Source organism: Macrobrachium nipponense, chromosome 6 (genome assembly GCF_015104395.2).
Source record: "Macrobrachium nipponense isolate FS-2020 chromosome 6, ASM1510439v2, whole genome shotgun sequence".
In the NCBI taxonomy this organism is placed as follows: Eukaryota; Metazoa; Arthropoda; class Malacostraca; order Decapoda; family Palaemonidae; genus Macrobrachium; species Macrobrachium nipponense.
In genome coordinates, this window is record NC_061108.1 from 40,442,567 (window position 1) to 40,457,720 (window position 15,154).

Here is a 15,154-nt window from a genome sequence, read left to right on the forward strand (position 1 = left end):
AAGTCCGTTAATGGCTGGCTGGTTGGGTCCTGGGTTGGGCCAACCTTGGGTTGGGCATGGCTAAGAACCATGCTGTCCACCTGGTCGCTCGAAGGATCACCAGAGTAGATGTTAATCCCTTCACAGGACGCTCAGAACGCACTACAGTTTATTGTCATGTTGTTTGCCAGACTCTGCTTCTGCTCATAGAGCAGCCCGTATATTTTTAATGTTGAGATTGTTGTTGCTATTGGAGATTGCGCTGCGTGATACTATCATGGGCTCTTGTTCATAAATCACCCTCTGTTTTCAGCGAGCAGATAGAAATAGATTATAATCGTTGGCCCGGTTGTGACCTGGACCAGGCGAGTCAGGTGAAGCCAATGGAATCACTTCACGAACTCGTTGCTTAAGCCATAGTTCGACGGCAAATCTCAGAGCTGACCCTCCCTTTATCATGACAAGTTTCTTCAGTTCCCACATTTTGAACTGTAAGCTATACAAAAAAAAGACTATACGCCAGCGACTAAAGGCGATTAGCAAGTCTGCCTTATTTTCTTAATCCCATTCAAGTTTTCGGGGAAACGGGTGACAATCTGGTATATTTGGCATCTTTTTTGGGCGGCTCTGCCATTTTAATTTCTTCGTGGTCTATCATCTACCATGACGGGCTGCTCTAATAGCAGGAGCCAGTACCAGCACAAGGCTGGCTTAATCTTAAACAACAAATCACCTCCCTTCATTCGTTAATACAAAAGTAAAAAAAAAAAAAACCAAGATCAAAACATAATACTATGGCACAGTACATATTTTTATAATATATATATATATATATATATATATATATATATATATATATATATATATATATATATACATATATATATATATATCATATATAATATAATATATAATATATATATATACAATATCAGCAATAAGTCACCAAGCAGCAAGTAACAAATATGTTCGTAAATAACACATGAAAGGTGAAAAATTAAAAATTAAAGACCAGGTACCAAGCGCTCTCATGTATTGCGTACACTTCTTCAAGTTTTCAACTTTCATGTGGCTATTTACGCATATATATATATATATATATATATATATATATATATATATATATATATATATATATATACTATATATATATATATATATATATATATATATATATATATATATATGTGTGTGTCTGTGTGTGTGTGTGTGTGTGTATGGAAATTAATTCTTCTGTTAAAACATGATACGTCTCAAGTACAAAAGGCCTATTAAAACAATCTGGTTTAAAGCTAAGGACTATATATCGGTGGACTAACTTCCACCCTTAAGGTAGTGATGGCCGAAGGAGTTGCATTAGTGAAAATATATAGTGGGAGATATGCCCTGATGTGACCCCAGGCATCACCTAAGGGTATATCTCCCACTATATATTTTCGCTAGTGTAACTCCTTCTGTCATTCACTGCTTAATAAGGGTGGAAGTTAGTCCACCGAAATAGTCCTTAGCTTTAAACCAGATTGTTTTAATAGGCCTTTTATTCTCGAGATGCATGCACACACACACACACACACACACACACACACACACATATATATATATATATATATATATATATATATATATATTATATATATATATATATAACATACATATAATGTACTATACGCATGTACACACCTACATAGATTGCCTTAAAATGAAGCCGCTTTGAGGAAAACAAATAGTACCCTCGACTATGTCCATTCTCAGGATTAACTTGAATCTGCGCAGAGGTTAATCCTAAAAGTGTATCTTGGGATGAGGTTTAAATACTTTGGGCAGAATGGGAAATGTAACACCGCCGCTAATTATAGGAAAGTCTCAACCCTTCGCGGACTGCGTATGATAATCACGGGCAAAAAAGTTTTGAAATCACAAAACGGGTATAGTCTTGCCATCGCGACGAGAGCTCCCTGGCATGGCGTTTCAAGATCTGCCGGTTGCCAATTTCACAAAAACAACAACTGACCCGTGTGTGACAGACCTTTGAATGTCTTTGAGACAAACCCCGAGGTTATAATTATAAGATTATAGGGGCTTTTCATTCCCAGTACTTTAATCTCCTTCCTATTCGGCCCTGCTCTCGATCTCTCTCTCTTCTAAATCTTACAGCTGTCCGAGCGGAGGCTTTTTTTATGGGATAACATAGGCCTCCCATTCGCCTTTTTCTCTAGAAAATACCAATTTATTTTGTATACGATTATCTTTTCTCGGCTGTGAAGACGACCAGGATAACTTGTAAATCGGTGTCAAAAGTCACTCCACACTTCAGTCAGGCCAAAACTTTGCCATATCGTATTCAAGCAATATTCAGTCATTGTTTCCTATCTATTATTATGTCAGAGAGAGAGAGGAGAGATAGAGAAGAGAGAGAGAGAGAGAGAGAGAGAGAGAGAGAGAGAGAGAGATCTGTCTGTATACGATTGTTTATTTTCTCACTCGTCAAACTTACTCTGTTATGCTTGGCTTTCATATTTCCTTGCTCACTAATTTATTCTATAGCTATACGATACTAAAAAATCAGGATATTTGTAGATAGGAGAACTGCCTCCAGACATGTACAGTACCACCGAAAGTGGCCCTTGGAGAGAATCTAAGCGGCCTATCCATGGATTTAAACGCACTTGGAACTGTTTGAAATAGTGGCACAGCACCAAAATGAGATGCCATGTTGATAGAAAATCTGGCTCCGTTTCTTGTTATTGCATAAAAAAAGTTATCAATCGTGAACCTATGTAATTGTTTAGAATTCTGCGTAAAGGAAAAGATGATATTTGATATCTGTAATGGGAGAAATGGTTTCATCTCTCTGTAGATGGTTTCATCTCTCTGCAGATATGCGGAGATTGAAAACCAGTGGGAGGACCCAAACAACTCCGCCAGAGAGCTCTGGTCATTTTGGAAATACTATAGTAGGTAAAGCCCAGCCACAAGAGTCAGATACGGAGGTCAGGGGATACAAAAGAAGTGGTAGGGAGGGCATAGGGCTTTACTCCCTAGGAGTCTTTTCTCAATCAATATAGAAAGCGAGTACCATTATAATACAGACAACCTTAACCATATCTGAAGAGATAGACACTGGCACTTCTTCAAGCAATGCAATTCAAAAACATGTAGCAAATACATGCATTACTTAGAAGCGCGCGATCATATAAAAGCAGCGCTTCTTTGTGGGTGAAAAAAAAAAAATCTTTTTCCTCTTTCCCTTCTTTGTCGTCGAGAATAATACGGGCGAACTCATTCCGATTGTTGCTGTTGCCGAGACGGGAGTCATTCTCTAGCATCGGGATCGAACACAGAATTCTGAAGAAAGGCAGAGGTGCTACAAACTGACTCACAAAAGTCACAAACGAAGGTGGGATCCAAGTACTCTCGATAGCACTAGGGATTTACCGCTCAGGCTGCAAACCCGTACATAACAGATGTATTTAATGAAATCCCAACATAACAGTGGCTCAGCTGATAGCAGCTGCTATATTATATGACCTGTGGCACTTGTTGGTAGCCCCTTTGTTTTAGTGTGCATATATGTATATCCAGTGATATATATATATATATATATATATATATATATATATATATATATATATATATGTGTGTGTGTGTGTGTGTGTGTGTGTGTATATATATATATATATATATATATATATATATATATATATATATATATATATGTGTGTGTGTGTGTGTGTGTGTGTGTGTGTAGGAAATTTCATTTATATCGTTATGACAAAATATCCACGCGAATTAAGTTATTTCATGAAAGCGATGGCAAGAGATATGCGACCGGCTTTCCTGAAACAAATTACGAGTTACGTTCAGGAAAATCTATTTATCGTGTGTTGTATTTTAAACTTCCGACAACTAAAAGAAGGGGGAGTAGGAAATAAAAATAATATATGCTAAATTAGCGATTTCAAGGGTATCCATAAATTGCAAACGGCCATGTTCCAAGAAGCAAGACGCTCCTAAGACTTCAGAGTCCTTGGCATATGACAACATAGTTCGAGTTCGGAGTTTCGGACATTTGAACCTTCGGACCTTCGACTGTAACATCGTTCTGGGCTGTAGACGTTTAAGAGTTTGCTAAGTAATCCTATTTGCCTCAGGAGTAGCGTATTCAATTACTCGTCAGTTTAAATTAGCGTAATTTGTACTGTTGTGAAGTCTTTACGAAAAAACCGTTCATACGCGATTACAGTAATTGTTGGCGCCAAAGGTTACCATCGACTGTTGCCACTTCGTTGGTCAAGTTACAATAAACCCGGCCTTCTGCAAGGTAACACTGGAACTTCACTATATTATTGCTAATACTGTATCTTTTGCCATGGAGTTTTCGAATCTTGCTGCGTGTTTAGTCTCGTACAAAATTTTGGCAGTCATTATAGCTATTTCTGTGGGCGTTTACCTGTAATCTGAGGTGAGTAAACGCCCGAAATTGACAAGGTTCTAACTGTAAAGCTTTACGCATGATAAAGCGTAAAGCTTTAGAACCTTGTCAATTTTTAGCAACAGGTATGTAGAAGGTTTTTTTTCGCCAAGGTTTAGTTTTAAGTTTTCAATTTATTTTAATATGTCAAACCCCTTTAGGGGCGGCGCCCCTGGAGGGGAGGGGGAGCCCCCGTGTTCTGCATAGTAGGTCATATGACCTACTATGCAGGTTCTTGCGTGGTTTTGATCTACAAACTAACTAATCAAGCTTTCTTTCAGGTGGTAAGTAGAGACTTTACCTATTGCTTAGTGTTCTTAGGTATTAGGTGTATAAATGTGATTGGCTACCTCCCACTCAGTTAAGTTTGCAGAGTTCCCGAAGGTTAGAGGAAATTAAAAATGTTCTTGCCATCAAATGGTAATATTGAGCATTAAAATTAGATTTATGTTTAGAGGTTGGCGTCTTGGTATGTTTTACTTTAGAACTTTAGCTCCCTGAAAATGGATTAAGTTGGTGGTCAGGTTAAGTCAGATAAGTTTTGGCTAATATTCATAAAGGTTTTGCCCGAATTTAAATGTTTAAGGGTAATGTTGGCGCTAGACTTAAGAGAATTTTCAGAGGATTCTTACTAGGTATTTTCTTCCTCGGAACCGAAAATTTCTGGTTATATGGGTCATAAAAGTTCCTAAATGTCAGGGTCTTACGATAATAGGGCTTGCTTACCCAACAGCTAATCTATTGAAAGTCATCAAAATCATGCAAAATTTCTCCCCAGAGTAATGTTTGGATTTATAGTGTTATTAGATGGAATTTTACTTTTATGAAGTTTGTCAGTAACTCATAGCTAGGAACTTTCAGCTCCTGTTAGCAAACAACACAAAAGCAATTTTTTGTTTGGGCGAAAGTATGAAATTTTAGGTCATGGATATTTTTTGCCTAGAATAATTGGAATATCTGTATTTAAAGCGAGGTGTAGTCAGCTTTGTCAGATTACTCGTAGCATAAGCTGTGTATTTATGATGCTATCCGCTAACACCGAGTTTGTGTCACTCGATTAACGCAGGCAATGAGTTTGTTACTCTTTGAACACAGGCAATGAGTTTATTCTATGAAAACAAGCAAGAGTTTTATTCTAGAACACAAGCAAAAGATCTTTACTCTGATCACAAGCAAAGTGTTTTACTCTGAACTCAATCTATGAATTATACTCCATGAACACAATGTGTGGTATATGTACACAAGCAACGAGTTTTACTCGTTGTGCAAAAGGACTGAGTTTGTTACCAATAAACACAGGCAATAAGTGAGATACTCATGCACAAGCAGTGCTTTGTGGGGCTGGTCATAACAGAAGCTGTAACTGTGATGCTTCCTTTTGGGAAGCTCTCCATAACCAAGGCATGAGTTTCCAGTGGTAACCACCAACAAGGCGTTAAGTATGTGAAATACGTCCCCGTAGGGGATTGTGTCGTCAGTGCACCTCATGCGGTGCAGTAGGCATTACTTTAAGTTATTTGCAGCGTCCCTTCGGCCTCTAGCTGTAACTACTTTCATTCCTTTCACTGTAACTCCTTTCATATTATCTTTCTTCCATTTTACTTTCCACCCTTTCCTAGCAATTGATTCATAGTGCAACTGTGAGGCTTTCCTCCTGTTACACCTTTCAAACCTTTTCACTGTCAATTTCTGTTTCAGCGCTGAATAGCAGTAGTTACCCCAGTGGTTGCCTTTATGCCTAAAACCTATAAATCAATCAATGTGAATACGCCGTAACATAGCTAATGAAACTGTAAAGATATTAGCATGAGAGCTGGGTTCAATAATTGGTACCCAGACGTTTGATCAGGTGCTATATAGCAATATAGCACCTGAAATGTTCAAAAGATCATCAGGCAGTTAATGCATATACATTTCTAAATACGATATAATAGGTAGGAGCTGTTGAGTCTTCTTGATGATGATTAGTGGCAAAACTGATCTACACAACTTCATTGATTTATGTCAAAGTCCTGCGGTTTCTTTAACTTTTACATGAATTCTTGAAAGATCAAAGGTATCTGTTTAAGACAGTTACTTTGATCATAACATGTTGGCTATCTTAATTTTGATTTTGGCGATTTTCAGAATAGTAAATTTTCTAAATATTGATTTACAAATTTGGTTTGAGTGGCTCCTACGTACAGTGGACATTTTTTACTTTAAATGGCGTCAGAGGCAGAGTAGTATTGGAAAGTATAAATTTTGTTATGGTCTTAATGCTTTCAGTGGGAAATAACCTTATTTGGGCATTGTTGGAGAAACGTAGCTCGTGGATTTTATAAGCTAGTTATCCTTAAAGTAACAGATATCGTAGCCATTTCAAGAAATATTAGAATTAGCGTTTTCTTTAGAGTTGCTGAGTAATTGCCACAAGAACATTTTGTGCTGCCGTTGTTTTTCCGTCTGCAACAACTCGCAACTTGAATTCAAGAAAATGTGCAGGCTTGGGGCGGATTTGCAAAACTTTCAGAGTTAGGCTGATATTTCCAGGGATCCGAGATGACGATAAGATAGACGGCAGGGTTATATTAATTTAGTTTCTAAATTTGACAAGCTGCTCTTTTCATTAAAATCTTGATAGGTTTGTAAGTTAGTTTCCTCGGATATTCTGTATTCATAAACCTACCATGTGCCTGCGTATTATATTTTTTTTATTAATGGATAAAGGGTCTTTAGTTTTCAGTTCTTGACTACTTCCTCGGCATTTTTATAGGGGAAAACAAAGTATGTGGAATCTGTTTTATCCATATAAATACAAATGTTGAAGGTAAAAACTACTTAATTTAGAAATATACCAGACTGTTAGATAAATCAACGAGTGAGTGAATACACAATGTGGAAGGCCTACATCAAATTTTAAACGTTAGCAAATCAATGTAAACCACCCTCATGAAATTGTTGAAAATTCCATTTGTTCAACACTTACAGTAGAAAAGGGGTTTGGGTATAGGTTGTGAAGACTGAAGTACCCCGAGACAATCTGTGAGACAACGAGCTGTAATCTGACTCCATACCAATGAATGAATAAATGTTCAGTACCGAGAGCGCCGTGAAATGCATTGGGAGAAAAAAACTAAGAAGAAGAGTACGTATTTCACTACTTTAGAACAATGTGTAATTAGAAGGTAAAACTAAACATCACATTATTTGTTTCATGGAGATATTACAAAGAAATTATTATTTCCATTCATTGGTTGATGTTGAAGATTATACTGGCCTTGTGCCACCACGGACTCTTGAATATTTTTGCAGGTGAAAAGGTGAGATATTTAGGATATGAGATGAGCCTTTATTGTGATCATATGAATATGCCAGTGTAATGATATGCATGATGAAAGTGAAATAAAACGTTATCAGGAGAGGTTACAAACCCTTTTGAGCCCTGAGGCACCCATACATCAGTAGGAAAAAAGATCGATAGCAGTAAGTACTGGCGAGTCAGAGATATCCAGGAAGGAAAATTGAAATAATTATCGTCGGAGAAAAACGAAAAACAAAAAGCCAAACTCTATAGAGTTAAAATACCATTTTTCACTAACTCGAAGATAGAGAAAAAAAAGCACCGATCGTTAGTGGTAGAGAACGATGAATGAAAAAACGAAAATATATCAGTTTTAGAGACAGCAAAACAGAAGTTAGTAACAGCTTAAGCGGTAATTAGTGATAGTTGAAAATTTTCGGTCGTTAGATGTGATCATGTGAGGCGGCCGAAAGCGAAGGAGAAAGGAAGGTTGTTTAGTAGTAGAAAAAGCAATTAATGGCCAACTAAATAGTCAACAACTAATACTCTTGAAGAAAACGATGCTCGTCTTTGAGGAGGTGGTCAGGGAGATCAATTTCTTATTTCTTGGTCTCTATTATAGATTTCCTTTGCCAGCGTCATTGAGAAGCTTTTTCTTGCTTCTGTAACTGTTTTGACTTTTGATCAGGAGGTCGTTAAGCTCCCTGAAGGTGATAAGGACCTTTCTGTCATATCTGACGTCTTCCCTGTTAACTTTTTTTCATTCCCGATTCTATTTAGCTATTCTTTCTCTTTCTATAATTATAGATGCGCTGAATGGCCTGTTGGCTCCGGTGTTTGGACTTGAGACATAAATTCATGTCAATCGATCTAATATGCCCATAGAAAAGACAACAACTCATTCCTTCTTTGCATAACATTTTTATCAAAATCATCCAAGTCAGTCACAGGACTCACTTTCTCTTTTCTTTTTTGAAACACCGGAGATTCCACTATATTTCCCGCCTCTCTTGCTTCCTTGTTAAGTCTACGAATAGTCATTTCTGATACTTTTGTTGCTTCAGATGTTCTCTGGATAGCCTTCGAAACATCAGTTTCAGGACGTTCATGATTTTTTTTTTTTTTTTTTTTTTTTTTTTATAAAATGAAGTGTTTCAGGAAATTATAGACTATTTCCTTGACCTCAGGTGGTGGGTGAAGACGTTTACGGAAGTCACTTGGGCTGGGCTGTCCATACTTATCACAGTGGGTGATCGAGAGCGAGTATCCTTTAATGATATTGACCATGACCTTTTAAATCCTCTTAAAAATCATAGGTCTCCTATCCTATACTCAGATCAGGCATCGCCGGGGAAAAAAATATGCCATATCTTCATTTTCATTAATGAAACTGAGGTTTTAACAAGGAATATACGAAATAAGATATATTCAAAATATCTGATATAAACAAATAGACTCCATGAAGCTAATATGATTACCATAACATGAAAATTGGCAACGTATGATATTTGTACAAGTCACATCACAGAGATTTTAGAAAAGTAAACGCACTATAGTTTGGGTTTCTTCATCCATACGTTAGGCTGGGGGTGGTTATGTCTGGGTTCCTGCTTCGACAGGTAGAACAGGAACAACTGGCGGTGTAGGGGTTGGGGGAATTTCCATAGGGGTTGGAGGAGGTTGGGGAGCGGGAATGTGGTGGTAAGGAGAAGGTGAGGGATTGGGAATAAGGTGCTGGATTTCAGGAAGGTTGAAGAGTTCGTGGTGCAGGAGGCAGATGCATTCTTGGGTCGAATCTGGGGTTGATTGGAGGTCTCCTTGTTGGTGATGGGGCATCAGGCAATAGTGTGGCCTTTTGCCTTGTATTTCTTTAGGCACACTTCTGTCTCTTGCCTCTGGCTGCATATTCCGCATATGTGGTGGGGCGTGTACTTGTTCTCATGATGTCCAAACCTCTTGACACTAGAAGCATCTCAAATGTTCTGGTATGAAGGCTTCGGTTTGGTAGGTGCTGAGGATCCCAAGGCTGACCCTGAATGGTATTTGTCCTTTAAAGGTGGCTTCGATCTTCAGTGTCTCCTCACCAGCCTTATGCTAAGGTCACACATTCACGTATCAACGCACGCACGCCCACGCATGAGCGGAAATTGGTAGTTGGCAACAGCTTACGTCAATAAAACGTAAATGTAACATAAAACATGCGTAAAATCGTGGACGTACGGTGAAGGGTCGCCCGGGCTCTAAGCTCCGCCCACTAGGGCGCCGTAGCCTGCTCCAGTTTTGAAATGTTCAAAACAAGCCGTGGGTGGTCACACCAAATGTCACCTGATGTAGTTCCAGGCATTGCACGTGGGACTCATGGTGACTACTGCAGGGTAGGTGCTAGGGTCACCTGCATTGTTCGCCGTCGTTGTTTTCTTTCCGCCGTGAAGCACGTGGGCCTTCTAATTGCGCTGTAGCCTACGGGAAAACCGATTCACACATTTACAACCCTGTAAGACGTGCAATGCTGTAGCGTGGTATAAAAGGTCAGGTGGGCACCCTCAGGTCAGCTGTTGTTTCCGTCTCCCGAGACCAGCAGTTTCCTCCAAGTACTCTCCTTCAAGATGCCGAACCTCCTAAAATGGCCAAGGAAAGGGACCATCAACGTCCCATCTTCTTGTATGACCTTCTTTTGGCCCGGAGAAGACTCCTACAGCCCCTCCTGCAGACATTCAGGTCGAGGAAATGTCATCTTCCACCTACAGGAGTCGGAGTTGGATGAGATACAGAGTGAAGACAGCGACATGGAAGACGACTGACGGACAGGGAGAAGTGGATATTGAACATATTCTTCTTCCTCAAGCCGCACATCTTCCGTCAGAAGAAGCCCAAGATGTTGGGACTGCCAATGGTATGTATATTTTAATGTCTGACTTAATTTTTTTTTTATTTGTTGAAAATATACAATATTTTACAGTACATGCAGAATTCTATCAAATTGAATTTACAACCTGGATTTTCAGAATGCAATATTTTTACATTCTCTCATACATGTTCCATCACTTTACAGTCTGCTCTGTTTACAGGCCGGCCATTTTGTACCCTACAGCCCCACAACGTGAAGTTGACGTACATAGAGCATTACACTATCGGCGTAAGTTCCAGGTAGACGTCCGACCTTGCTTTCTTTGTGCGTACATTTGCGGCGCAATTTACGGTGCTGGCTTTACGTCCGTTAGCCCGTGTCCTGTTTACCAGCTGTTCAAGGTCATTTCACCGCGATGATGCCCACGATCCACATACTTGGGCATACGCCATCGTGATACGTGAATGTGTGACCCCAGTATTAGGCCAGGTACTCACACACAGGTTTACCTGTTGGTCCTACCCATGACCGTTCGACAGATGAGCGTCCACACATACAGAGTAGAACTGTCAGTCGGACAGTCAACTCGAGGTCATTGCCCTCATTTCTCGCCCAGCCTTCATCGTGGCAACAACTATATGGCAATGATGGAAACTCCACCGGGTGATAAGGATGTAGAGCTACGAAGACTAGCTGCTGCAGCAATTCACTTCAAAATAGGAAAGAAGCAAAAAGGAATTACAGAGTGTGGTCTAAATATTGCCTATTAAAGAGAGATGTCTATTATCATACAATATTAATAAATCAGGCATAATTAGACTTGGCGGCTGGTTCAGTTATTTATGAAATAGACAGTGAAGCCTACTTTCACTAGTAACACCTTTCATCAAAAGGCAGCACACTGGTCTAGGCCTATACCAAATTGCCTATCACTTGGAAATATTTTTTTCTCTTATATTTATCATAAGATTTGGACTGACAACTGCCTACAAATAGCACCGCATGGTCTAACAATGAAATGAATTAGGCCTATATACATAGTTTATTCATATTCTAGTCTGAGCGGCTGAGATCCTCCCCAGCCGAAATCCGGCGGCGAACTGTCATAAAATCGTTGGTTACCCGTCCACACGTGTGATCACCTGCCTGTCGGTCGAAAGAACTTTGGGTTAATTCCATCAGTTCATCAGTTTTGGTGAGTGGACTGACTCACGGCCACCTATAGTTGGCCGTGACTGACTCCACCCACAAAATTCTGTCCACACGTACATTTTAGGCCAGGTATTCACGCACAGATTTACCTGTCAGTCTCCCTATCAGTCAATCGAAACTGACGTTAAAACGAAATGAGGGTAATGACCTCTAGTTGACTGTCCACTGACAGTTCTACTCTGTATGTGTGGACGCTCATCCGTCGAATGGTCGTGAACTTGTTTATCGTCCGTTCTATTTTAGCCTTTCTAGGGGGCAGTTGTAGTCTCAAAGTTGTTGTTCTTAGTTTTATTATTATTATTATTATTATTATTATTATTATTATTATTATTATTATTATTATTATTATTATTATTATTATTATTATTATTATTATTATTATTATTATTATTCAGAAGATGACCCTATCCAATGGAACAAGGCCACCACAGGGGAGACTGACTGGAAATTCAAGCTTCCAAAGAATATTCTGCCATTCATTGGAAAGAAGTAATAAGAGAAGGTAATGGGAAATACAGAATGAAAAGATCACTAATCAGAGAGAGAGAGAGAGTTGTGTTTCATTAGCGACTTGTGTTTGTGATGGTTAATTTTCAAAATAATTTTCACAAACAATTTATAATTGTTTACAAATGTCCCCCTAGTCAAATCATTCTTCACTTGAATGCCCGCAGACGGGTTCGTTTGAAACAAGTATGCACACACAAACACCAACACACACATGCATACAAACACAAGCGAATCATTATACCATTCTACCATCTTTCTTCGTAACTAGAGTGAATGTCACTTTCAGATTATCACAGGAAATAGCAATGCTGTCAGCTCATACCGAAACAACGAAATAAAGTTGAAAACCAAATGTTCATTAGGCAGAAATCTTAATGTTGACTTCCAGATCTCTGCTAAAGGTAGATACAATGGTGAATAGACTCTGCTTGGAGGAAAACTAGATGGTTAAGCATACAATGACAATGACTCAGGCTATTACCCTACAAGGCTGAAGCATGAAAAGGGGTACAGACGTAGCATGTTCTCCCTTATTAGGTAATTATTGTCAGTAGTTTTTAAAAGTGAATGTGAATAAAACAGAGGTGTTGCTGAGCAATTGGGAAGATAAAGACAGAATAGTAATACAAGAAAGAAGAGGCTCGATTGTAAAACAGGCAGAAATGGTTTAAATACTTAGGATCTACTTTAAGCCAAGAGAGGATGTGAGGCTGAAGTTGACAGTAGGATAAAAGCTGCAGGGGGGAAAGTGGAGAAAGGTGGCTGGGGTAGTATGTGATAAGAAAATGCCAATCAAGCTAAAAGTAAGGATATATAACACAGTGATAATGTATGGAGCAGAAGCATGGGCTCTAAGAAGAAAAGAGAAAGTATAGCTTGAGAGAACAGAGATGAGAATGCTGATTGGATTATGGGAATATTGCTGCTTGAGAGATTAGAAAATGATGCTTAATGAAGGGAAGGCTTAGTAAAGATTACAGAAGTGATAAGAGAGTCACGATTGGGATGGTATGGCAGTGGCAGATTGAAAAATCTTTATATATATATCTATTATATATATATATATATATATATATATATATATATATATATATATATATATATATATATATATAATATATATATATATATATATATATATGTATATTTATATATATATATATATATATATATATAGTATATATATATATATATATATATATATATATATATATATATAGTATATATATGATATATATAATTTATATAATAAAAGATAGAAATATATAGTAATATATAATATATATATATATATAATATATTATATTATAATATATATATGTATATAATATATATTGTATTATTATTATAGATATATATATATAAATATTGACGAATATAATATATATTATATATAGTATTAATTCTATATATATAATATAGTATATATATATCAAACATATACATATATATACTATATATATATATATGATATATATATATATATTATATATAATATATATATATATAGGTATATATATATATATATATATATATATATATAATTATATAAACCCAAGTGCCTCCCCGCCAGGGTCTCATCCCTGGCAGCCCAACCTAGTCACCTCCCCGCTTAAGGTCCCCACCCCTGGCAGTTTGACCCCGTCACCTCCCCGCCGGGGGCCCAAGACCTAGTGGCCCTATTTGGTCGCCCAGTCAGCTGCCGCTGGGTGCAACACCCGTCCCAGGACCCGTGGTAGGCTCTTCCCACCTATCCCTGTGAAACCCGTGGCCCAGGAACCTCTCCCGGCCCGTCCTGGGACATGTGATTCCTCGAACGGCCTGTCCCGGGGACATGTGGTGGACCTCACCCACCCGTGGCGGATCCCGACCGCTAATCCCGGGACCAGTGGCTGGCTCCACCTGCTCGTGCCGGGACACGTGGCAGACCTTGACCACCCATCCCAGGACCCGTTGCAGGCCCTGCCCGCCCGTCCCAGGACATGTGGTGGACCTCGCCCACCTGTTCAGGGACCCGTGGTGGGCCCTGACCGCCCATCCCAGGACCCATGGCTGGCCCTGCCTCCGAGTCCTGGGACACGTGGTGGACCTTGACCTCCCATCCCGGGACCCATGGTGGGCCCCACCCGCCTGTCACAGGAAACGTGGTGGACCTCGCCAGCCCGTACTGGGACACATGGTGGACATTGCCCGCCCATCTCAGGACCCGTGGCAGGCCTCATCCGTCTCTCCTGAGACCCATGGAGGGCCTAGCCTGCCTGTCCTGGGACACAAGGCATACCTTGCTTGCCCGTCCTGGGACACGCTGCGGACCTTGCCCGCCCGTCTTTGGTACCTGTGGCGGACTTTGCCTACCCATCCCAGGACCTGTGGCGGGCCTTGCCCACCCATCCCAAGACACGTGGCGGCCTTCATCCTGCCCATCCCGAGACGCTTGGCGGACCTCACCAGTCCATCCCAGACCCGTTCTTCTAAGTGTTAACTGATGAAAGCTACTTTATATTTATTGGGGTAGCTCTCAAAGTTATTCTCTGTAGCAGGATAGTGCTGTCAGTGCACCTCATTCGGTGCAATGTAGGTATTACTTAAGGTCCTTTGTAATGTCCCTTTGGCCCCTAGCTACAACCCCTTTCATTACTTTTACTCTACTATCGCGCACAATAGTTCATTCCCTCCGCTGATCCAGAGAGTGAACACGAATCTGCGACTATGAAGCCCCGAAGCAGTTGAACAAGTAACTAATTTAGCACCAAACAAATATTGGAACTTGAGGTCAAGGAAGGAGGAGGGGGAAGCAGGTGTTTTTCTTGAGCAAAGAGTAGTCTCCATAACCTAATATCGTTAATTAAGA

General features: G+C 39.5%; 1 protein-coding gene across 1 annotated transcript; it reads right to left on the reverse strand.

The window, feature by feature from the left end:
- Positions 1-9,326: 9,326 nt before the first annotated feature.
- Positions 9,327-9,638, reverse strand: LOC135216501 (amelogenin-like). The gene has a single exon (XM_064251873.1). It carries the CDS (start codon positions 9,636-9,638, stop codon positions 9,327-9,329), a length of 312 nt encoding a protein of 103 aa, XP_064107943.1.
- Between the last annotated feature and the right edge of the window lie 5,516 nt (positions 9,639-15,154).

What these genes read in the sequence shown, in the direction of transcription:
- LOC135216501 (XM_064251873.1), bottom strand. Translation starts at nt 9,638, where the DNA reads ATGCAGCCAGAGGCAAGAGACAGAAGTGTGCCTAAAGAAATACAAGGC.